Below are 25587 nucleotides of genomic sequence, written 5' to 3' on the forward strand. Positions count from 1 at the left end.
GCCCAGAGTTCAATCTTGAAAATCACCTATTAAAACCCTATTAAGAATTCAGGAGTCTGTGACAATAGAAGATACTCAGTTAACACCACAGTTCAGACTCTCGTAATCATCCATCTCGTAGTAAAGTGATAAGATTAACATTCTCTTTAAGTTGTGTAAAACAAAATTATCATGGTAGTTTCAGCAAAGTGATCTAAATGGACTTAATTCATTGATTTGATAACGGTTAAGCTGAAGCCATACTCTAGTGCATTCTAGGTTAGCTCCCTCTCACGATTTTTTTTTGTTAGCACCCCTTTTCTGAGACTTGTCAACACTTACTATCCACTTACACCATGCTAATTACTTTCATTTAAAAATTGAGGTCTCCCATCCCGTGTATGTTCCCACTTGGTAATTAGGTCGTGAAGAGAAAAATCTCACGTTTTGGTACGATCTCACAGTTTATAAAGCCCCTTTACACCCACAGTCTTCTTATCCTCTCAAAAAGCTTAGGGTGGATTTATTGTCATTTTTATCTTAAAGATGTTGAGAGTCAAGGAAAAGCTAATACATTTACCTAGTCAGGTAGCCTTTGCGGCCCTTCTCTCCTCTGCTTCCTCCCAACAGCCTACCTAGGCAGCTATTACAAGCCCCCTTGGAAACTCACTGTCCTGCTTCCCACCTGAAGCAGAGGAAAGGCTGAACTCACAGGACTTCCCATCCTCCTAGGCTGCTCAATCCTTTACAGGACCCCACCAGGAATTTCCCCCAAGGATGAAAAGGAATGGAGGGGCCGAGACCTGAAGAAGCCCTAGTTACGAAGTTGAGAGGTTTCCCTCCCTTTCCAGTTCATTTCTTACATCGATGAACCAATCTTTTTCGTTACCACAATTCAAGGCCCCCTGAAAGGCCCGGGCACCCGCTGTGTGATGAGGGCGAACCTGACAGAGTTTTACGCTCAAGGAATCCAGTTGTAGGAAAGAACAAAAAAAGCCCACCCAACTTAGCAAGGCCTCGCCTCACCCTATTACTTGGTGACACGGGCTCGCAGAGCGCTCTGGGGAGAACGGCTGACACAAGGCCCTGCCCGTCACTCCCTTAGGGTAGCAGCTAAAGGTTGAAGCCCCTGGGCGAAGGAGAGGGAGACACTGGCGACCATGCCGCCCTCCTCAGGGGAGAAGTTCTAAATCCCCATGACCGTTAGTTCCCTCGAGCCCGCAGAGCGGCTGGAGACTCGGGCGAGGCCGGAGGCGCGCGCCTCACCGGGCAGCGCCCCCTCGCCTGCTCTGATTGGGTGCCGGGGCGGAGGGGGCGGGGAGACCCCGGACGAGGAGCGCGCGCAGGCGGGCCGGGGGCTGCTGGGAGGGCTGCGCGCGCCGAGCGACCGGTGGGCGCGGGAGGGGGTCCGGGGGCGCGAGCGCGCGTGCGCGTCGGAACCCGAGGCGCGGGAGGAGGCGGGAGCTCCGGAGGCTGCGGAGGGGGCGGGTCGCGTCAGGCGCCACGTCCGCAGCCAGAGGCCGCCGCTGCCGCTGCCGCCGCCGCCGCCTCGGACCGAGAGTCTTCCGACTCCTGAGCCTGAGGAGAGCATCTGGGTCGCGTAGCCGCCTCGGGCCGCGTCAGGGCCTCTGCTACCCCGGCCGCTTCTGCTGTCTTCGGTGCCAGCGCTCCCTCCGCCCGGCCGCAGCTCCCGGCCCGGACCCCGCGGTGAGTGAGTCTGTCCCGTGGCTGGGGGCCGGGGGTCGCCGGTCTGAGTGGCCGCACTCCGGGGCCCTTTCCGTTAGCCCCGTCTGCACCTCATCTGCACGACCCGGGGCCTGGCCGCTCCAGCCTGGCCTTTTGGGGAGGGGGATGGGCGGGAGTCGTTGCGGGGGGAGGGTGTACGGAGGTATGGGGTCACCCCAGTGGGTCGCGAGTTCGCGGACGCGGTGTTTGCAGTTTAGGGGAGTCGCTCCTGGAAGCCTGGGTCTGACCTCTTGCCTTGAGTGTCAGGCTGGTGCGGAGGAGGAGATGGGGCATCCGAGGAGGAGCCCAGCTTCCTTGCCCCACGTAACTTCTGACCTGTTGATAAACGGGCCGGGTGGGTTCCAGTACACAGGGCTTGGCTCCAAGCGGAGATTCCCGCTGCTCTTCCTAAATCGGGAACTCCACTCCCACGCCTGTTCCAAACCCGCAGGTGTGGGAATGAAGTGGGGCGGTGGCAGTGTCAAGGAGCGACTGGGGAGTTCCGGAGCAGGCGCCAGTGCAGTCACTGCCGACCCCAGGCTCCATCCAAAACCGAGCCTGCCGAGCACAAGCAGCATCTAGACTAGCCTGGGAGCTTCCATTCTGGATCACACTGGATCGTCTCTCTTAAACTTGTCTTACGTTGGAATTCCGCAGGAGCTAGGCTGTGCTGGGTGGACAACGAAGGGGCGGAGGAAGGAGGTGTCCAAGTCAGCACCAGCCTCTAGGGTCATTTTTTGCCTCTCCTGCCACGTCACTCCTCTGCTAAGGAAAAAAAAAAAAAGACTTGCTTGTGCCTAAAGGCTAAAGGTGGATCAATGAGGGGGAGCTAGGGCTGCTGGGAAGAGTTCGGAACACCTAGGCTAGGAAGCGAAATCTTATTTGATTGTGTCTTTTGTATCTTGTGAATGCTGCTAACCCAAAAGGAAACATTGTGGGTGTTTGTATCTGCTATTGGTTAGTGCACAAAACTTCTAGTTGTTGCCGCTCAAGGACTGTCACACCAACAGGTAAGTGTGTTTCCATTCTTGCTTCAGCAACGTTTAATACACCCATACACGTCTGCTTTCGTTTTTTTTTTTTGTTTTTTTTTTTTTTTTTTGTTTTTTTTGGTCTTTGTTATAGCACTTATACCAGAAACTAAGTTCAATGAAAACATCATTCGAAAAGTTTAAGTGATTTTAACATATAAATTCAAAAGTCAAGTGTTTGATAATTTTTTTTTTTTTTAAATTCCGGGAAAATCTTGACTTTCCTGTTTCAGTCCTTGAGTCTTTGCCCTTTTCCTACATTCTGATGATATTGTACCAGATTATATACAATTAAGAGTATGGTCTTTATGTATTCATTGTCTCAACAAGATCTGGCACAAAGTTAGGGATGCCAACATCTACTGAACAAATGAAGTGTTAGTGAGGATGACATAGGTACTGATTCTCTGGCTTGGCAGAATATTTTAATACTATATCATGTTTCTTTTAAGAAAAATACTTAAAATTTCTCTCAATTATTTGTCACTGTGTGGGATTTTTAAACTTTCATTGATAAATTTTTCTTTGTTGCCAAACTCAGTGCCTTTCCTGTCGTCTATTTGCTGTTCATTTAGTTGGCAGGAGTCACCTTTTATACAAGCAGTGGTCAGTATTGTTAGCTACAGACGCATAAAACCAGCAAGGTGATGTCTAGCTGTACATTGCTTGTTAGTATATGTATAGTTTTGAAATGCCTCAGAGTTAGTTGGGGAAGGAATGAGGATGTGCCAGTTTCCATATAGCTCATGCAGAAGAATTCCCTCCCTCCTTCTTAGATAGATTCTCATTCTAGAGCCTAGGCTGGCCTAGACTTCCTAAATTTTGCTGTAGCTTCATGAGAGCTGAGATTATGGGTGTGAGCCACCCAGGCCTAGCTTAGTCTTTTTCTTATACAAGAAGCCTGTTACTTGTGTAACAAATGTTTAAAGTGACTTTGAAGGTAAAGTGTTGCACACTGTATTTTGTAGTTGAGCTTTTGACTGTTAACTTACTTGGCTTTAGAGGGGTTATACCCCGAGGCTTTTTTAAAAGCATATTTTTAGATCTTGTTTTCTTTGTGACCCAAAATTAAATTTGTATATAAAATGTTACTGAAACCTACAAACAACATTTCTTCATCAGTGGTGTTATTTTTCTTAAAGCCCCACATATATAACAGAAGGAAAGGTTTACAACAGGTGTTTGGTTGCTTGTTTCTATTATTGGAGTAAATTATCCTCTAGGGAATAGTGGTATTGATATTTGCTCAATATATTTGCCAGCTGCTGTATTATTTTGTACTAGATAAGAATTATCCCTTTCCCATTATTTGCTATCATGTTATACAGTCTGTAGAAAAGAAGTATTTTATTGTTGGTATTATAATGGTTTATCCATGCCAGGACCAAAAGATTGAACTATGTTTATAAAATGAATTAAGTCCTTTGCTTTGATCTAAAGGCTGTTGTCATCATTGCCTTCTTTAGGAAAACTTTCTTTAAACTAGAAACTTGTATGCACCATGAGCTCCTAAAAAACAGATAATATATTAATACATTTTTCTTCTTAAGGTATGATCAAAGTAATTGCTTGAAAAGTGTATTCCTACTTAAATAGGTTTTAGGATTGAGCAGTACCCGTATTGTCTAAATGCATAACAAGATGCAGTTTAGTAGGGTTCACATGTATGCTAAATCAATGACTCAGTGAATTTAGAACAGATGGATTGTACAAAAATTAATAATTTGGGGGAGGGGCTAGAGAAATGGCTCAGTGGTTAAGAGAACTGGCTGCTTTTCTAGAGGATTGGGGGTTCAACTCCCAGCACCCACACAGAGGCTCACAGTCAACTGTGACTCCTGTTCTAAGGGGTTGGATGCCCTTTTCTGGTCTTCATGGGCAGTGTATGCACACGGTGCACACACATACATTTGTGCACACAGGCCAAAACACATAAATAGTTTTTTCTTATCAAAAGGGTAAATTTTCTATATTATTTCTTTTGAGCTACAGTCTTGTTTTCTAACTCTGGCTGGTCTGGAGCTCACCATGTAGCCAAGCTGACCTCAAACTCATGGCAGTCCTGCTTCAGTCTCCAGGGGTTGGGATTCTAGGATTGCAGGATATCTGGGTTCCTACTTGCAATCTTAATTAAAAGTTTAGGATTCAATCTTTTTGTGTACATTGTAAAAATAATCAGATTATTTGATACTAATCTTTACTAGTCTTCGTGTTAAATTTGTAGGAAACTTTAGGAATTTTATAAATTCCTTTCTTGCTCTCTATAATTTATACTAACTATTCAATGCATACTGACTATTCATTTGAAGGTTTGTTTTTGCTAAATCCTCTTCTTCAGATGACTCTTAAATACACTCTAATGAAGGGTGTAAGTCTGTTTAGTTACTCATTAGCATGAGCACATCACCCACCCTCCATAGATTAAGTCATCACTTAAAGCCATTGTCTAAACCTCAGCTTGTCTCAGACTGTCTCAGCTTATTAAGTACAATTGCTTAATGGATATCTTCTGTGGATTCCCTGCAGGCATCTTCTATAACTTTCTTTGGATGTTTTGAAGGTGTCTAAAATATAACTTGTTCAGAAGCCTCTTGATAAAATGTTTTTTTAATGTATACCATCTTGATCATCATTTCTGCATACTAGTTGCTCATTCTAGAAGTCTAACAAACTAGATTTTCCCCATAAACTTGTTTAAATACACAAGTTGGCTTTATATAGAAATTCAAGTATTTGACTGTATCAGACGTTAAGGACCTAAAGATGAAATAGTGAACAAACTTCAAACCCTTGTTCTCACAGAGTTTATATTCTAATGGGTATACATATAAAATAGGTATTAAATCATAATAAAAGCTATGAAGAAATCAGAGTAAAGTAAAAAATGATAGGCAGAGTAGAGAGTGCTTACCTAGAGATCTTATAAGGAGATACTTATACAAGGACCCCCTTAATCTCTTCTAATCCTGACAGCATTTGTTTTTATTTTCCTGAAGATAGCCATTCTGATTGGGGTGAGAGGGAATCTACAGTTTTGATTCACATTTCCTTGATGGCTAAGGGTTTTGAGCACTTTTTAATACATACATTGGTTACATACATTTAGTTCACTTGCCCATTTTATTGGTTACATTATTTGTTCTTTCAATGTTTTATTTATATATAAATAGTCTGGACATTAATCCTCTGATGTCTAGTTGGCAAAAGTTTTCTATAGGCTGGTGTTTCCTTAGATTTTCTAAAGATTTTAGCTACTGGCTTTTGTTTTGTAAGGGAGGAGGGGTTTAATTTGGCTCCAGGATTTGTGGGAATATAGTGCTTCAAAGCAAGAAGAGCATGACAGAATTGATGATATTGGAAACTTGTAGCTGAGACTGCTTACCTAGTGATGGACAAGAAATTGTAGCTAGTTTTTGTATTTATGTATAGATGATCATAGCTTCTATTGATCACGTTGACCAACAGCAATTTAGCATGAGTTTCTATGTATACAGGCATATGTATACAGGCTTGTGTGTTGTATAATTGGATATACTGAACAGTTTACACAGAGCTGTCTCTCAAATTAACAGTCTGTTGGGAGAAGAAAGTGGCCATATAATAGTTACTGTTTTTCCACAGAAGGAACACATATTTTCTGAAGATTTTTCTGCATGTTTTGCTGTAGAATCTGCTAAATAATATTCTCATTTTAGGGTTAGGGCTGGAATATCTTAGTGTCTATTTTAAATCTCTTAAAGTTATTTTTTTCTTTGTCATATGTTTTATATCAGTTGGGATTCAAACTTAGGCTTTCTAAAGCTAGAGTCTTGAATACTATGCAGTATAACTTGTTATGTTCTTACCATGTTTATAGATATAAGTGGAAATAAATGTAGCTTTCTAGTTTGAGAGTTTTCTAATTAAGTCAAGATAGTCAAGAATTTTGGCTTGAAACAAAGAACCAACTGATATTCTTTTGTTTTGTTTTTTTTTCTGTGCAAGATTATATAGGTTTATTGTTACTTTTTTTAGTCATATGAAATCATGTGCTGAATTCACAAGGCAGACCAGATTAGGTGCTGCTACTAAGTGTCTGGAGTCAGGACTTTTACCAGAGCAACCGAAAGATAGTTATCATTACATGGTTTATGTTGTTGGATTTTAGAGCCTACTGAAGTCTGTTTTGGGATTTAGGTTGTAAAATCAAGATGTAATACATGAAATTAAAATTACCTTTTAAAGTCTATTTTTTTATAGTCTGTTCTGCCTCCTATATCCAAGTCTCCATTTTTATTTCATTTCTCAGCTTGGATTATTGAAATACAGTGTAACAGGTCTTTCTGCAGCGGCCTGAGCTTTCCTACTCTTGGTTCTTTTCCATGGTAGTCAGTGATCTTTTTCTTCTTCTTTTTGTTAGGTAGGACATAGGTGGGTAGCCTAGGATTGCCTTGAACAAGTCTTCCAGCCTTAACTTCCTGAGTGCTAGGATCACAGGCCTGAGCCCCCAAACCTGTTTTAACATTTAAAGACTGCAAACCAGAACACCTCATTATTCTGTTCAGTGTATCTCATTGGTTCTCCAGCTCTGCTAAAAGCCAGTTTCCACCATTGACTTCCGGGGCTCGGATGCTGCAGACCACATTTTGTGATTCTATCTCTTATTGCCCTTTGATTGTAGTCTCTTCATTCTTTATTAGCTCCTATTTCTTGCTGCTCCTGGTAAACTTTCACCTCAGGGTCCCTTTTATTGCTGTTTGTTCTGCTTGAGGACTCTTCATTTAAATAACTGATGCTCTACCTTTTCTGGGATGCACCCGAAATGAAGCCCTCACAGATTGTGCATTTAAAACATCACATTTTCTTCTTTTCCATTCTTCCACATCTATAGCTTTTAGCACTGTTTGACATACACTATAGTGCTAACATATCATCCTCCCCAGCTAGTGTGACTATTGCCCTATGGCAGGGATTCATTGCCCTTTGTACCTAGAACTTTGTTTAGCTCAAGTTGGTACTTAATCACTACTTGTTAATTAGTATGTTAAAGTTCATTGTACATTTTCACAATGTCTTTTTAAATTCTTCATTTTGTGTATGTATGTACATGTGTGTGTGTGCATGTAGAGGCCAGGGATGAACATTTGTTGTGTTCTTCAGTCAGCTCTCCACCTTACTGTTTTTGAGACATGGTCTCTCACTGAAGCTGGCGCTCACTAACTTAGTTAGAATAGCTGGCCAGCAAGCCTCATAGCTCTTCAGCCTCCTCAGCACTTCTGGGTTTACAAGCATATAACCAGATGTTAAGTTTTTTCTTTAAAGTGGGTATTGGGATTCAGAACTGAAGTTTTCAATGTTTGTGTGGTAAGTACTTGACTGATTGAGCCATCTGCTCAGCCTCTTCACAATATCCTTTTAAATATCTGTTGTTTATGCATAGATATAATAACTTAGTCCTTAGAGACATAGGGCAAACACTTAGTTGACTGTAAGGCCTTAGAGACATAGGAAAAATACTTATTTGACTGGTGGAATCACAATCCTAGTTTTCTGTCCAAGCAAGGTATCATATAGTCAGTTTTAGGTCAATCTTGTCTTGCCTTTACTTAGTCATGTTTATTTATTTATTTTTTTTAAAAAGCAAATATTTTCAGATCATAAATGAATTTGGAAAAGGAATTCTAATCATATTTTTTTCTTAGTAGAGTATTAGCTCTTCAATTTCTTCCATATCTTTACTTGGAATTAATTATAGTTTATGTTTTTCCACAGGTTTTTCAATTCTGTCACTATTTCTGTATATAACTATAAGAGAAACAAAACATTGAAGTCTTTTACTGATTCCAATTAGGTGTGTTATGTGTTCAGAGAGGGATCTTATTTTTCTACGCTTTTTATTATTGTCCAGCTTTCTTTTGCTAGCAGTTTTCTGCTTAAGTTGAAGTGCCACAGTGAGAACAACAAAGGGAAACTTGTGTCAGCATGCTGTTCTTCGTTAGTGCTGCCAATAAGGTTTATATTGTTCCTTGGTGAAATTTCAAGTCTTTTGTAAACTCTACAGTTTAAAATAGGAGATAGGATGAGTTACTCTCTGGTCCGTACTTGAAAATGTTCTTTATCTAAATAAATTTGCTTAAGTTGATTTAACACAGCATGCAAAAAGTGGTAGTCTTACTCTGAGATGTTTTGTTTTATAGGTGATCATGAATCAGGCAGATAAAAATCAAGAAATTCCATCTTACCTTAGTGATGAACCCCCAGAAGGTAAGCATGTACCCAACACTAAGATTGGAAGGAATATGATGGTAAATTAAAGCTATGATCATTTTTAAAAATTAAATGTAAAGAATTATAACCTTTATATAGTCAATGGATGTGTTCCAAAAATAATTGAGCCTTTAATAAGAAAATATAGACCTTGGTGTATAGAGACACAATTTCCATTACTTAAGGTTTATTTTCATGTCACACTTCGATTTTAAGACCATTTCACAAGCAAATCATCTTTTTATTTGCAAGAGTATTCGAAGTACAGGATGGACTGTTTATTTTTGATATCCTGCATACAAACATACCTAATTGAAGATTTGAGAATGAAAAAATTCCTATCATTTATTACAGTATAATTGATACTGCTCTCTGTGTTCATATATGGTCTTGGGTTCTGCTTAATTTCATTCTAAGTCATAACTATTTTAGCTTGAAAACTTTGACATGTTATTCTTAAACTTGCTTCTTAAAGTCTTGTAATTTGTCTCCTCTCTCTTGATGTCCTAACTCTATACAGAAAATGACTATAGTCTTATTTTACTTGTGGTTTTGGTATAGACTTTCTAAGCTTGATCTAAATAATGGCCTTCTCTGGGAACTGCATGGTGATTCCTGGGCTAGATGTCCTCCTAACTCTGTTGAATTTCTTCCCAGTTCTGTTTCCCCTGTCTGAAAGTTTCTTCCTATATTATTAGTCACAAATCAAATTTCTGGGAAGATATAAAAATAAGTAAAAATCTTACAGGTAAGCCTAAAAAAAGATAGATGTACTTGTCTGCCCTGGCGGCTGACACATGTGACATAAAAGCCAGAGGATATCAAGTTCTCAGCTTGGCTACATAGTGAGACCCTCCTCATGAATGAGGAGAAACTATCTAATTAGTTTAACTTAGCTTAAAGGTAGAATAACCTGAAAGTTATTAGCTCAGCTTTTTTTAAAGAACAATTTGTATAAGTTTATTATATACTCCAGGTATATGTAATTTACAAATATATATATTTTGAATGTATGTTTTCTGTTTCTGTGTCTTGAAGTTTTAAAAACTTGCTAACCATGTGTAATGGTACATGTCTTTAATCCCAGCACTCAGGGGGCAGAGTCAAGCAGATCTCTGTGAGCTGGAGACCAGCCTGGTTTATATAGTGAGTTCCAGGACAGCCAGGGCTACGTAGTGAGAACCTGTCGCAAAACAAAACAAAGTGAAACAAAACAAAACACTGAGCTCTTGGTTTTTCTTTGAAGATGTGTCTCTTTCTGACACATATGTGCCGTCATTTCCTGAGTCTTATCTTTAGGAAAAGACTATGTATTATAATCAAGTTAAACATATTTATTTATTTTTTGAGACAGGGTCATCTTATATAGCCTAGGCTACCCTCAAACTGAGATCTTCTTGCTGCCTCAGGACTCTAATTTTATATAATTTTATAACAAATATATTACTATACCTTAAGTCTTTTATTTTTAGCCATTTAAAAATTTAAAATTTATTATGCTTAGTAGTTTTAATATTTGTGTTTTAAAAACAAGTTTAGCAGTAAATATACCTTATATGTGTAATATTTTGTTGGTTTTTAATATTTGTTTTTCATATTTAAATACAAGTATCATGGAATTTTAAAGCAAAATTTGTTTTAGTTGATTTTCCTTCCCCCATTTCCCACTTGCTTTCTCATCTTCTTCTGTCTTCCAGGCCACATGTGTTCCTTTGCCTTCATGTCCCCTTTTCTGTAGCATCTCTTCTTTCTGCCTTTTGATCTGTTTTTGATTTTTAGGTTTTATCTGCATTTCCTCCCACTTGTATACACATGCATATTAAAGCTAGGATCCAAATATGAACGAGAATATGTAATTACTTCTTTGAATTTGCATCACCTCACTTAATACTTTCCAAATCCATTAATTTTTTTATTTTGTAATTTCATTTTTCTTTACAGCTGAATTTAATTCCATGTATATATGTGTCACATTTCAATATCATCTCTTGATGGGCATCTAGGCTGGTTCCATTTCTTTGCTGTTGTAGATAGAGTAGCAATGAATATGGATGTGCAAATACTATGTTATGGTATGCTATCTTTGAGGATGTGTCCAGGAATGGCATAGCTGGGTCATACAATAATTCTATTTCAGTTTCTTGAGGGACCTTCATACATAATGGCCGTACCGATTTTTTTTTTTGCATTCCTTCAAGCAATGAATAGGGGTTCCTCTTTCCTCACCAACATTTGCTACTAGTTTTACATTTTTGTCTGATTAGAGACAAGGGTCTCTCTGTTTTTGGCTGGTCTGGAACTTGGTATGTTGATGGGGGAAATCAGATAGAACCAATTTTGATTAGAAATGCCATAATGATACTTTGTATGTTAAGGTGGAAAATAAGTATACACAGATATATCTGCCTGGTTCTGCTTCCTGGGTATTGGAATTAAAGGCATGTGTCACTGCAACTGACCCTATTAGTTTTGATGCTAACAATTCTTATTTGGGTGAGATGGTATCTCACAGTAGTTTTAATTTGCATTTTTCCTGAGGGCTAAGGATATCAAACACTTTGGTTAATGCTTTTTGTGTATATAGTGTTTTATACTTTAAGAAAATAAAGTCTGGATATTTGTTCTCTGATGTACAGCTGGCAAAGACATTCTTCTTTTCTGTGGGCTCTTTGCTCTTCTTATAGTGTCTTGTGCTATGCAATAATCTTTTAATATCATGTAGTTCTAATTGTTAATTCTGAGTGCTATTTCCTGCCTGATGCACTATTTGGAATAATCAGTAAGACTACCCCAGTTAGAATGTAAAGCTTCCAAGCAATGAAAAAATGTCTTAAGAAGAATTTGTTCCTTGTGTCTTAGAAAAGCTCAATTTTAGAACTTTCAGATAAGAGATTTATTACCTAGTTGATACTATTTGTATATTTTTATAAATCTCATTACTGTTTGGAGAGAAGACAGGTACATTTTTGCAGCTGCTTTTGCATTTGTCTTTTGCGCTTTACATAATCTAATTTCTGGAACTCTCAGTTATAAATTTGTGAGAGAATAAAGTGAAAAGACAAAGCCATTTTAATATTACTTTGAAGGAGATTTTTATCATGTGTCCCCTCTCCTCAAAGTCCTTAGAGATCCCCAAAGTACCTTCAGAACTACACTATATGAAGATGATTGTTTTGATAACTAATAACTGCATCTTGAATAAGAAATTGAAGGCTACATATGCTTATATTTTCAATTTTCATACATTTTAGGGTAAAATTTTATTAGCAAAACTGCAAATCAGAAAGACATTTAAAATACATCTTTTAAAATAAAATTATAGTGTATAAAGTGGTTTAGTCTCTATAATATTTCTTTTTATAAAAAGATTTCCTTTTATGGATAAGATTTAGTATTGAGCCACACATGTGTGATATACTCCTGAGTAGACATGGATACATGTCTACTTACTCCACATAGGGAACTATTGATATACTGGAATCCAGCTTGGTAATCCAGTAAGTTTAGTTTGGTTTACTTAGAAGAGTAGTAGTGATTCAAAGACAGCTGCATCACTAAAGTCCACTCTAGTGTGGTATCTGATAGCTCACAGAAGCTGGAAATGTGGAGTTCACTTTACAGCCTGCAGGGAACTCAGCAGGTTAGAGTGTCCCTCCCAGGTAGCTCAGCTGCTCTCTGCTTCTTTCAGGCTCCTCAGCTTGTATGAATGTCTTTTACCTGTCCTTATAGTTTATATATACTTGGAGAAGGAGGGGCCTATTGAATCTGGTCGGTTTCAGGAACTTCTGGGAGCTGTTCTGATTTACTTTCTTCTGATTTACTTTCTGCACTTAAGAAACTTCTATGTAGACTAGAACTTTAACCTTCCTTTTAATAAAATATTCTGTGTCTTAACCAGCTTCCCTCCAAAATGGAAGATTTTAATCTCAGAGGAAATTGCTACACAACATACCTATAATCTCGGTGTTTTGTGAGGTAGAGGTAGGAAAATTGTGAGTTTGAGGAAAGCGGGGACTACATTAACAAGACCTTGCTTCAAAAGACTTAGTTGCAGACCAAGGTATAAGACATCTGCAGCTGTACTCAGGCAAGAGCTCCTTACGTAGAAAAGCGGAGCTAATCAGACTAAGCTGCTAGTTGTGAGGAGGTTACTTAATGATTTGAACTGTGCTTAGACTTGAATTTGACTGTCGTACCATTTTCTCTCATTAGGGTCAATGAAAGATCACCCACAGCAGCAGCCAGGCATGTTGTCTCGTGTGACTGGAGGTATCTTCAGTGTTACAAAGGGAGCTGTTGGTGCCACTATTGGTGGTGTGGCTTGGATTGGTGGAAAGAGTCTGGAAGTGACCAAAACAGCTGTTACAACTGTGCCTTCCATGGGAATAGGGCTGGTGAAAGGAGGCGTGTCTGCTGTGGCTGGAGGTGTGACAGCCGTTGGGTCTGCTGTTGTAAACAAAGTGCCCTTAGCAGGAAAGAAGAAAGACAAGTCTGATTGAGAGGAGTACACTTGCTCTCCACAGCATATGATGCCAGTGGCATTGAACAGCTCAATTACAGACTACAACCAAGTCAACCGCTAAACTGCTGTGTTGAAAGTATTGTTGACTGGCTGCATCTAAAACAAGAAGAGACCAGTACTACCACAGTGTATGAAGGCTTCTCATCCTTAAGTTCAGCTTTTTATCTGGTAAAATGTTACACTTGCTCAGTTGTAACTGAAGATATGGTATGTTTAAATATTTGCTCTAAGTCTTTCAGTTTGACTAAAAAATGTGAAAGTTCAACTTAGTAGATGATTTTACAGTTCCATGTGTACAGCGTGCCAGATAACCCATATGACCCTTACAAAGGGACTCGAACTACATAAACTGTACCTTTGATGTGCCTACTAGTTTCAGATGTCTTAGTTTTTATAACTATAGTGGTTTAGGCCAAGAGGCATTCTTATTTAAGCTGGCAGAAAAGTAGCAGGAATTCAAAAGGTTAGAAGACAAATGGTTTTATGATACTGTTAATTTTTTTTTTTTTTGGTTAGATAAGCATTCGATTTGTTCAATCATTGATGCCTTACAAAAGAAAACATCTTTTCTAATAATCTTAAATATTTGCAGTTCTTATAATTATCAGTGAATTCTTTTAAAGGTTGTAAAACTAGTTTCCCTCTTAAAAATCTCAGGAGTATTGAGGTAAAGGAGTTTCCTGGTGTCAGTGGGTAAGACAGTGCTTGTTAGCTGTTGTGAGTAGTTAACACGAAACATATGCTTTAGTAGTTGAATTCATGGTCCCATCATTAACATACCCCACAGTATCTATGGAACATTTCTTAGCTCATTAAAACCTGTGTGGGAAGTTCATATTGAGAAGGAATAAATATTAATTTTTAAGTTTTTATGATTATCTGAAGAATCTAAGATAATCCTTCATGCATATTCTTTCTTTAGGATGTCTTAAATTATTAGTAGTAATTCCTTTAAAAATACAATAAAATCAACCATTAATATATGAGGATTGACTCTTTAAATAAATGAGATGGGCTCCATATATTGGCTTTGAAAAAAAATACATAAGTACAATGACATATTTAGGCGTTTTTTCTTTTGAGATGGGGTCTTCTAAAGGCCAGGCTGGTCTTGAACTGCATATGTAGCTGAGGAGACCCCTGAGCTTCTCTAATTCTGCTCTCACCTCCCAAGTGCTGGGATTACAGGCATGAGATACCATGTTTGGCTTATGTGATATTGGAGATGGAACCCAGGACTACATGCATAGTAGGCAAGTACTGTACCAACTGAGGTGCATCCACAGTGACATTTATTCATGGCTTTAAAACATGTTCTCTTACAACCCTTTAAAGCAGCTATAGATATGCCATTTCTCAAGGCAGTTTCAGGTAGGGAGTTGAAGGTTTTTGATATGGATGGTAAGTGTGTTGTGTCTTTATGTGTTATCATAGCTCATTCACTCGCACAGAATGTAACTCAAAGTTCATTTCTTTTTGTCTTAATGCTTAGTTTTATGGAAATTTATAAGTGACATATATATTTGGCATTTATCTTATAATCTAAGCCTGAAAAAAAATCTTAATTTTCTTTATACCTAAAACTAGAAGTCTGTCTCCATTCTGCTCCTTCTAACTCCCTGGAGAGAGGAAGGGAGTGGTGCCTTGACATAAGTAGTGTTCCTGAGAACAGGAGATCACCTGAATATGTAGATTCAAATGTTTGGAACTCTTAGAGGATTCTTTTAGTAATGTGGACCAACAGTTAAATAAAAATAAAAATTTTAAAAGCATTCATAAATAACAGGACTGTCAAGCAAGTCTACAAATGTTCTTGGAACTTTATGATTATACAAAACTTAAAATCATTGAATTAAATTTAGAAGGAATTAAATGGTCATTTATTTCATGCAATATCATTTAAGAGACATTCGTTGGTACATCTGGTAAAATGTCTTAACAAATAGTATTTTTAAAATTCTAAAATGAATAGACCCATTCTCAGTGATCTAAATAATGGTATTGGAGAACTTGATTCCTGCTATTTAGAAGAATTTATTGATTCATTGCTGGTTTGTATTCTAGCTTAGAGGCCCTGCTATGCTTTGTACTTGAATTAGTCTAAGTGTAGGCTTAGTATACTATATGCTTGCATATTTATTTTCAACTTTGCTTGTCTTTAAAATCACTTGAGGGAAAATGGCTGTAGTTAATTTCTGCTACAGAAAAGCCAATGGTAATTTTCTCAATTGTCTTAAATGCTAAAGTACAATGTGGTTCAGGGGGGCTTTTACAACAAATGATAGCAGAGAACTGTACAAATATACAGGTAGCTGTAGTTCTGACTGAAATGAACTTGCCATTTGATGATGTGTACAGCTATATACCTGAGTCTCTTCTAGTTAAGTAGACTAGCAATTTGACCTGTTAAACAGGACTAGTTCACTTTGTTGTATACACCTGGAGGTATCTGTTATTTGGCTCTTTTTTTTTTTTTTTTTTTTTTTTTTTTTTTGAGTGGGTTTGGCACAGTGAAGATAACTTTGTGTTACCCACTTGAATGACTGATCTAATAATGTTGACATGAATACTGTACTTAGTGAAATGTCAGATGAAAATACCTGATTGAATAATGTGGGGATTTTTGTATTAAAGGGATGGGAAAGAATACCTGAATCTGATAATAAAGGACTATGATCTGCAAAGATGGAATGTTTCATATAGATCAACAGAAATAAAGGAAATCTGTAAATTGGATCATATCAAAAGTTAAGGTTACACAGCAGTTCAGGAAGTGTAAGCAATTGTTTTTGATGATACGAATGTAGACACAACAGGAAAGTACAAACACAAACAACTAAAGGTCTGAAAATTCAGATGTCCAGGTTTCGTCATCTCAGTTTGTTCAGTCTCTTTAACTACCTTTGTGGATTATTCTTAGGCATACGGAAGTGTGACAGCTGAGGAGTTAGACCTAGGAAACACGTTTCTACTGTGTGTAGTTAAGGAGTCAATTTAAGATTGCTGCTGCGGGGATCCCAAACCTAACTTAGGTCCTCATGTCTCACGTGTTTTGCTGACTGATCTGTCCCGAGCCCTCCTCTTCCATCCATATCAACCCACTCTACATTGCCTTCTCACTTCCCTATCCCACCAGTCACTCTTGATAAGTCAACCAGTGATGGCTCTTTCCCAGATTCATTAGTCACTTCCCTACATCTTAGCTGCCTCTCTGTGACAGTCTCATCTATAGCCACGACTGTAAATGCCACAGCAGTGCAAGTGGTGCTGATGTTTAGCTCCACGGCTGACTTCTCACAGTTCATTCTTGGCCACTTGCCTGTGACTAACCACCTCACAGCAGACAGGGAACTGGAGAGGACCTTGTAGCCTGTAACATTTTCCAGACCTGCTTTAAGAAAGTGAGCGAGTGCATGTATTGCTGATAATTGCCAGGACACAGGTCTAAAGGTTCACCATCACAGTATGGACTCCTGCTCCTTAGACAGACCAGTTTCGCTTCTCATTTTGTGCTACGCTAAATGAAGCACATGTTCTCTTTCTTATATACACGTATGTATATATTCAAGTACAAATTGTAATTGAATTCAAGGTAAAGTTAGCTCTCTGTAAAGGAGTGTGTCGTTGGACTGTTAATGACTCAAGCTGATGGTGAGGAATTATACTTTGGTAACAGCTTATGGAAAGGAGGTGTTCCTGTACTCTGCTCAAGAGTGTGTACTGTCAGTTTCTTCAGAATGATTCGTGTGAACTGTCAAACTCCTGCCACTTAATATATGATGTTTTGGAATAAAGTTCCAAGATCAAAGTTACTGGTTTTATTTAATCACAATTTATATTTTAAAATACAGCAAATGAGTCAGAAACCATCAATTATGAGGTAACTTGAATACAACCCAGAATCTTTGTAGATCCTGAGAATCATTAGTGCTTATAAGCTGAATTGCTTAAGTCTTTGTGATTGGTCACTTTGCCCTCTCACTCTTCAACTTTTAATGATGCCACAGGGTTAAATAATGGCCTTCCTTGTTTGGCTTGCATTTTGCTAAAGTTAGCCTCAAACTCCTTTTTTGTTCCATTTAGACTTGCTAGATGTCCATCCTTTATTCTGTAGCCTAAAGAATTCAGCTTTCTTATCCTATATTGAATTATCTGTGGCGTCAATTCAAGAACCATTGGTGACTCTCTTACTTGAGCTATGGAGATACCTTCTTTGAGTAGTGCCTGGATTCTCTCTTCTAGAACAGGAGCAGGATAATACAGAAGGGCAGGGCATTTCATGACTAACTGTCGGAGGTCGTGCTCTGTACACTCAAAAGCAGTTTTAGTGAAGGAAATACTGTTCTGGATACTTCCTGGCTGTAGTTGAAAAAGAAATCCTTTAAGTTTGGACAGAAGCTGAAGAACTTCGGAGTCTGTGAAGCCTTGTCCTTGAAGAAATTTCAGTATTTCACCTACAGCTGTAGGAGAATTTAACACGATGAACGGATTTTGGCTTAATAATTTTAGTAGCCACACTTTAGCATTGGCCTCTGAGCCACCTAAGTTTAGGTAGCTTTCCTGGAGAGCCCCTATCATTTGTTTATTGTTCTCTACAGGATTATGGAAAATGCTAGAGGCCGTTGTCAGAAACCTGCTAATCACCACATTCTTGAGTCCCAGCTCTTGAAAGAACTGAACATTTAGCTTCTGGTTCTCCTGGTCCTTGACAGTAAAGAAAGACTCTGGAAACTGCTCTATTAACTGGATTACCTCTGCCTGGTTTTTGCAGACCATCTGCCAGAGTTTCCTTTTGGTGTTAACAGCAGCGGGACTGCAGACAATTGCTTCCGGACAGCGTTCTAAAATACTGGCTATCACAGTTTTGTTGGCACCTAGTTCTTTCAAAATATTTGCAATCTCTTCAACGTAGGTTTCCTTCTCCAGAAGCACCCATCCTTTCAGCCTGCGGATTTTCCTGAGGTCAACTGAGCATGCACGGAGCCTTTCCACCGTTTTCTTGTTTTCTTTATTTGACTGGCTGTCCGTTCCATAGGTGACACATGCTGAAGAGGAGTTGATTTTCAGAGCTGGTTGTGGCTTTCTGAAAAGACACAGTCTGCAGAGTTGGTATCCTGTCAGCAACCTCCACGGCATACTGTGAGCTCTGGCTAATTTGCACATCCTAAGGCTGAGATGTCCACATTGTGCCTGTGTGGAAGATGAAGACTTAAAAGGAGCACTGGTTTTTAGAACACATAGAAATCTGAGTTCTAAGCAGTAACGGGGAACGATTTAAGCTGGCAAGGAAAACTATTCCATTATAATACATTTTATCACAATTTAAGACACCTCATCCTTGATAAAAACATTGTTTGAGCTCTGCATCCATCCATGTAATGGTGAAGCAGGTGTCCCAATTACACGTTGAATGTCATGGGGTTCAAAGGTTCATAGGCCTCAGTTCTGACACAAATTCTCTTTTCTACAACTGTTAGATTTCTTTTTTAGGTGGCATATTACACAGGTCTTTTTTTTTTTTTTTTTTTTTTTTAAGATTTTGCTTTTTTTCAAGTTGGTGTTTAACTCAGGTAGATGCTTAGGAAGGGAGAAGTCCTCTTTCATTGTATTTTAAAGTATTTTTGCTGATAAGCTATAATCCAGACAGGTCAGTTTGTTTTATTTTAAATGGGTACATACATGCATGTTTGCTTTATTAGAACTTTGGCAAATGCAACTTGTTTTTATAAACTCAGAATTAAAGTAAGTCTTAGCCAGGCAACATGAGAAGTGCTATGTGCCAGCCTTAGTGAAACCCCTGGAAATCAGGTCGGCTGTGATATGATGCTGATGGTGCCCTTTGACCTAGTGCTACTCCAGCTCGTGCCTAAACCTGGCTCCCGCTCCTGAAGCAGTGTTGGGTAAGTTAGCTGCCTTCAACTAAACACAGGAGTAATCTCAGCAGTGCCTCTTAGTCCCTTGCCATCATCTATTAGGAGATGGCTACACTGTCTGAAATGCTGCAGGCTCTGTTGATATAAGGGGCCTTCAATACTCCACTTCTGACTTGGGATCCCGGCTGGGCGCATGCAATAAAGTAACAAAATGGTCAATAAGAAAGCATGCACATTTCTTTCATACAAATTGTCCATGTCATGGAAGGCCATACAAAGACAACAAGACCCAAAGCAGGATAGGTTACACTGATGTGGACAAAGACAGTAAGATGCAAGGAAGCAACTCTACCATGTGAGGAGCTTAAAAGTGCAGTGTTTCAGTAAGGTTTGGTCCCAAGTTATCCTTAAGAAGGATGTTACTCCTCTTACTATAGTGAGGGTGATTTTTCCCATGTAACTTTTACCCACTCTTGAGCAGAAGAGTCAGAATGACCCAACACGTATTTCCAAGTGTGTCATGGTGTTCAACATTACTGTACCAACCATTCACCACTGTGTCTTGTTTCTGGGAATGCACATGTGCTCTAGGGTTTGGTAAACTTTGAGTTCCTAGGAGTGTTCAGAGTGTCAGCCCTGCCACGCCTAGTGCTGTGTCTTTTACAGCTTCCTGTATTCATAGATTTGAAAGGGCCATTTCAGATCCTTGCCTGAACTACCTGTGCTTTTGCCGCACAGGCTGATGACTTTACAAACCTGTCCTAATCTGAATGATTACTCAGAGGAATGTTGATATATAGTGGTGGCTCACTGTTGGGCCTGATGGACACTAACACTGTAGACTTAGTTTCTGTTTTACTCACAGTTTTCTTCAGGTCATTCCTAATGCCATAAGACAAGATAGAAATATATTTTAAAGCAACTTCTAAGAGAACTTTCAATTTTAAGAGGAAGGAGGTGGTAAGTATGATGAATCCCAGGCACATATGAGTTGGGGCTCCACATACTGGGGAGGGGTGCAGGTTCCTTACCTTAACTGCCTATTCCCAGCCCTGGCTTTCACTTACAGAGTGATCCTGAAGTTTGTTAGCTTCAGACAAAGCATAGTGATTCAAACATTGTCTCACAGGAAACTTGTCAGGGGGCATTAAAAACAGCACTGCTCTGTAAATGAGAACAGCATCCATATCTTACAGGAATACTGCCAGAGTCAAATGCATATCAAATACTTGAAGACAGTTTGACACATAGTAAGTATTTAATAAATGGTAGTCATCGCTGGGAACCAAAGTCTTGTAGTGATACAACTTTAAATTTTAATGTGACTTAGGGTGGAGTGGGGATCTGGAAGAGGAGTTTGGGTAAGATGTGGGAGGTGAATATGACCGAAATATATTGTATGTATGTATGAAATTCTCAAAGAATAAAACTATATTTAAAAAAGACTTTGAAGAGATTGTTTGTCTTTTCACTGTGAGACACATATAAGATGCCACCTGTGAGGAGGAGAGCATCCTTAAGAGTCTGCAGGCATCGTAGCCTTGGCCACTGCAGCCTCCAGAAGGTAATAAGCCTTTACTGCTTGTAATTAACCTTTCTGTTTTCTTGTACAGTCCACATGCATTAAAGAAAAATGTTTTCTTCTGCTAAACAAACTCCAAATTCTGGGGTTTAGGTAGAAGTATGACTTACAAAGGGCAAATGAGAATGTTTAAGCATGTCACATTTTCAAAATAACTCCATAAAGCTAAAACACACTGTAGAGTTGCTGAACTCTGAGGTACATAAGCAGAAGAAAAGCATATAACCCTACTGCTTGTCGATAATTTAACACTCCATTTATTTTGAGATCAGGTCTTGCTATTTATTTAGCCCTGGATGGACTGATACTTGATGTGTAGCCTAGGTTAGATTCAAACTCATGGCAGTCATGCCTCAGCCTCTTGAGTGTTGGAATTCCAAGTGTGTGCCATGCTTGATAGCTATTCATATTTTACTATGTTCTGTTTTGTACAATTCTCACTTGTTGTGATTCTTTAAATATATAGAGCAAAGCTGTACATGGGAATTACATCTGAATCCTGTCTATAAAGTGAAATTGAAAAAACTTAATCTCTAAGCAAGTCCCAAACAGCCAAGGGTTCCTTGAGGATTGGGCAAGATCTTGTGTAGCTCAGGCACCAGTTAAGATAGCTAGCTCAGTTTGAGGGTCTCATCTTGCCAAATGGCAGAAGATCAGAGCCACATTTCCATGGCAAGGCATTCCCACTAGCAGGCACCTATCAATTGAGACGGAGGAAAAGGCAGGCAGTAACCCACTTTCTGCTTTTCTAAAGGTAAACTGGGGGGATAGTCATCAGGACAGTTGAGGCTGCCCATCTTGCTACCTTTCTGCTGGGCAAACATGGTTAGCAGTGAAAATGTTAAGCCTGACTAATAAATGTAAATGACAACTTCTTATGAAGCCTAAGTGTAGCATTAGAATGCTGGAGAAAGTAGAAGGAGCAGCACTGCCATCCTCAATGCCCTTGCTGTTGAGTGGCTGTGCTGTTTGCAATTCTGCTACATGCTGAGCATCTGCCTGCCTGCAGTTCATGTTTGCCCTTTAAAGTGAGGTGCTGGAACCCCGGAGAGACTAGTGGAGAGCTGCAAAGTCGCTACACTTACAGTCAGGAAACCCCATCTCAGACGACCTCCTAAAGAACACGAGCATAGAAATGATTCTTCTGTTAATCTGAAGTGTAGAAAATAACTCACTGGTGAAGTGCTTTGTTACTGAGGCTGACCTTTTGCTACTATCTTCTCTTTGTCTTTTTGTCCTTGATACATCATAAAAATTAACACGTATAAACTCTAATTATATAAGGAAAACAACATAGTTTTTCTAGAATTGGTTCTTTGGTTCATTTTTAGAGGCTATCACTTTTTGAGATAAGAGAGACAGAGATTGAGATTCTTACATTGTAGTTTCTTCTGTTTTGGCTCCCGAATGCTGGTGTCATAGGCGTGAATTAAAGTTGTCACTTTGTAACAAGTTAAGGTAAGATGTTAATAAAGACATGGTAGTATTTGGACCATTTTCAAGTGTATAGTTCAGAGGCATAGGGTACTCTGACAACACAGTACAAGTATTAACCACTACATCTAGGACTTCTGTCAAACACAAATTCTGTGCTTATAGAACAGTGCATAACTCTCCCATAACTCTCCACTCCTGCCATAGCACCTGGAAAGCTCTACTCCACTATCTCCATGTGTCTTCCAGATAGGCCATGTAAGTGAAACCATAGAGCACATTTTTTTAAATGCCTGGCTTATTTCATGTAGTGTAATGCTTTCAAAGTCCATGTTACATCGAGTGTCAGAACAAGGCACATTTCAATTTTTCAGGCACATTTATTCACAATGGACTTTGTGTGTGTGTGTGTGTGTGTGTGTTGGGGTGCACACCCTAGGCGGTCAGAGGACAACTCTACTGCAGGGTTGGTTTTCTCTTTGCATCTTTATGTAAATTCTGGATTGAACTCAGGCCATGAGGCTGCCTAAGCAAGTATCCTGCTTGCTCGGCCATCTTGCCAGCCCTGCCAATTTCTTAAAAGTCTGCTGCTTGATAGCACTTTCCTCAAACAGAATTGTTTCAAACGCGAATTGTGTCAGGCTTCTTAGACCCACTGCTTTTTTTTTTTTTCGGGGGGGGGGGTTCGAGACAGGGTTTCTCTGTGTAGCCCTGGCTGTCCTGGGACTCACTCTGTAGACCAGGCTGGCCTCAACTCAGAAATCTGCCTGCCTCTGCCTCCCAAGTGCTGGGATTAAAGGCGTGGGCCACCACCATCCGGTGACCCACTGCTTTATCAACTAAGTTTATGTGACACTCCAAGTCCTTTGCTGTCATCTTTAAGAATGGATTTCACCTCAAGTAACCACTCCCTGGTCATCCGGGAAGCAAGTCCACATCTGCTAAAGTTTGAGCTGGTGACCAAACGATGCAGTCATATCTCTGAGTCTATTTCTAACTCTACTTCTGCCACATTCTGTGTTTCTTTCTAAGATTCCCCTCAATGACAGCTGTGAGGACTGAAATCTGCTCCCTCCAACTCCCATAATGCTGACGTCTTAGCCCCGCCCACACACGTTTTCAACCGCAGCTGGAATAGTGAATTCTCCCCACAAGATTTTCAACGAACTCTGTCCATATCCTAGGACTTTGGACGTCAACAAGGAAATGAAAGAAAAGCCATCAAGACACTCAGCAGGTAAAGGTGCTTGTCGCTAAGGCTGCTGCTCTGACTTTAGTCCCAGGGACGAACGAACGTGGTGGAATGAGAGCACTGGCTTCTGCAAGTCGTCCTCCGACCTCCACATGTGCACTACTTTGGCACACACCTCCCCACCACCCCTAAATATTTTTTTACTTTATTAAGAACGTCCAACTCTCTCCACCCAACATATAATCTATGAAGAACAATAAAGATAAATAATCAAATGAGGTCCCATTTATGCCTTCGGTTGCATCCACCTTTCATTTTCTGCATTTCTGATGTTCATTGCTCCTCCCCTTGGTCTCCTCTGTTCCATCCTCTTAGCTGATTCTTGCATATCCTCCTTGCTCTTCAAATACATAGCTCTCAATAAAAGCAACTTCCCTGCTATCAGAGCTAAGGAGTAGTTTCAGTTCCTACTTTTCTGGGCTTTTGTAGCATCCACCAGCATTCGACCATTTGTTTTTCAAAACAGTCTCTTGTCTGACTTCCAAACTGTTCCCCTCTCCTTCTCTCCACTGCTGCCCTCTGGCCACCCTTTATCTATCTCCTCTGAATGCTCACCTTTAGGCTTAGTAGCCTGAAATTCCAGCACCAGGAAGGCTGAGGCTTAAGTTTTAGACCAGCCTGGTCTACCTAGAGGTTTTTTTTAGGCTAGCCTAAACTGCAAAGTAACAAGTTGTTAAAAAAAAAAACAAAAACAAAAACAAATATATTACAGTTAAAGAAATAGAGACCATGAACTTGATAGAGAATAATGGGGGGGGGTGTGCTTGAAAAGTATAAATGATGTAATTATATTTTAATTAAAAGCATTAAAAAATGGACAGGTTTTTTCTAGTGAAAAACAAACAAATGGACAAACAAACAAGTAAATATCCTTTCCTTCTTACCTTTCAGTGTCTCCTGAGAGATTCTGGCCTTGTCCAGGGCTTCAGTCAGTCCACTTAGGACTTCTCTGTAGCTTCTAAAATGTCATTCTGCCACCTCTCTGCAAATAGACCTCAGCAGCACCTTAGGACAGACATACAGTAATTTGTAGGAAAGACTCTTTTGAGTTTTGCTGCCACCTGAATCCCCATCTTCCTTCCTCACAATCTCCAGTCACCGCTTACCTCTGTCTCCAAAGGCTGTGGGCCACTCTGACTGTACTTTTGTCAAACAACTCCCAGAAGTAAGTTCCATTTCCTTAAGGAAATGTCTCTGACATTTCAGAATAGATGAAGCCCCAGGTCCCCTTTAAGGGTGTTATGGCACCATGGACTGCAATGCTCTACCTGGGATGGCTGTGACCGCTCATGTTTCTGCTTCAATATCCCACACTGCCCACTTTGCATCACCATGTTCTGATGAATTGTCTCCCTGCCTTCATGGGCTGGCATCACTGACTCTGGGAAAGAGAGGCGCAGGCACCTTCCAGTGGTTTGTCGCTGTTTGGTTTTTTTACTTTATAGTATTTATCAATTGTCCATTTATACAGCTGGTAGTTTTTGTTGTTTTTTTTTTAACCTCAGGCTGCCTTCAGGATGATAGGCACTAGCTGTCCTGGTCAAACACTTCATATTTCTGTTGGGATCACAGACCATCTGTGAACTTGAGAGTTACAGACTTTACAAAAAAATAAGGCCCATGCCTTTTTCACTTCAGAGATGACTTTAGCAAGAACGATGAACAGCCTGTAGTAACCGTGTGTGCAGGGGAGGGCAGGATGAACAGCCTGTAGTGACCGTGTGTGCAGGGGAGGGCAGGATGAACAGCCTGTAGTGACCGTGTGTGCAGGGGAGGGCAGGATGAACAGCCTGTAGTAACCGTGTATGCAGGGGAGGGCAGGATGAACAGCCTGTAGTAACCGTGTATGCAGGGGAGGGCGGAGACTGTTGTTTCCTGTAATGAGCAAAGAAAGTGACGCACAAAGCATAACATTAAATTAACAAATCAGGGCCATGAAACAA

General features: G+C 39.8%; 3 protein-coding genes across 10 annotated transcripts in view; 1 reads left to right on the forward strand and 2 right to left on the reverse strand.

Annotated features, from left to right (window-relative positions):
- Nucleotides 1-24643, reverse strand: part of LOC143435990 (four and a half LIM domains protein 1-like) — a 29297-nt gene extending 4654 nt beyond the window's left edge. The window contains exons 1-2 of one of the 6 annotated variants that reach the window (XM_076919795.1): nucleotides 24529-24594; nucleotides 22337-22399 (exon numbers count right to left, since the gene is read on the reverse strand). The gene's annotated coding sequence lies outside the window, so the exon portion shown is untranslated. Of the gene's footprint in view, nucleotides 1-559; nucleotides 1321-1952; nucleotides 2322-22336; nucleotides 22400-24528 lie in introns of those variants that run through there. The other 5 variants (XM_076919796.1, XM_076919794.1, XM_076919799.1 and 2 more) reach the window with 5 other exon arrangements.
- Tmem263 (transmembrane protein 263) lies at nucleotides 1316-20821 on the forward strand. Of its 3 annotated transcripts, XR_013106261.1 has the most exons (4): nucleotides 1551-1686; nucleotides 8912-8978; nucleotides 13194-13710; nucleotides 18102-20821. XR_013106261.1 is itself a non-coding variant. In XM_076919802.1 (3 exons), the coding sequence occupies exons 2-3, from the start codon at nucleotides 8918-8920 to the stop codon at nucleotides 13478-13480; spliced, it is 348 nt and encodes a 115-aa protein (XP_076775917.1). In that variant the 5' UTR covers nucleotides 1316-1686; nucleotides 8912-8917; the 3' UTR covers nucleotides 13481-16187. The 3 variants fall into 3 exon arrangements, 2 of the variants coding, with proteins under 2 accessions (XP_076775917.1, XP_076775916.1); XM_076919802.1 differs by lacking the exon at nucleotides 18102-20821 and having other exon boundaries at nucleotides 1316-1686; nucleotides 13194-16187; XM_076919801.1 differs by lacking the exons at nucleotides 1551-1686; nucleotides 18102-20821 and adding an exon at nucleotides 2562-2714 and having other exon boundaries at nucleotides 13194-16187.
- On the reverse strand, nucleotides 17307-24608 carry Mterf2 (mitochondrial transcription termination factor 2). The gene is made up of 3 exons (XM_076919793.1): nucleotides 24529-24608; nucleotides 22337-22399; nucleotides 17307-18693 (listed from the first exon to the last, which is right to left on the reverse strand). The coding sequence occupies exons 2-3, from the start codon at nucleotides 22376-22378 to the stop codon at nucleotides 17482-17484; spliced, it is 1254 nt and encodes a 417-aa protein (XP_076775908.1). The 5' UTR covers nucleotides 22379-22399; nucleotides 24529-24608; the 3' UTR covers nucleotides 17307-17481.
- Nucleotides 24644-25587: the final 944 nt, after the last annotated feature.

The sequence above is a fragment of the Arvicanthis niloticus genome, chromosome 22 (genome assembly GCF_011762505.2).
Source record: "Arvicanthis niloticus isolate mArvNil1 chromosome 22, mArvNil1.pat.X, whole genome shotgun sequence".
Lineage (NCBI taxonomy): Eukaryota > Metazoa > Chordata > Mammalia > Rodentia > Muridae > Arvicanthis > Arvicanthis niloticus.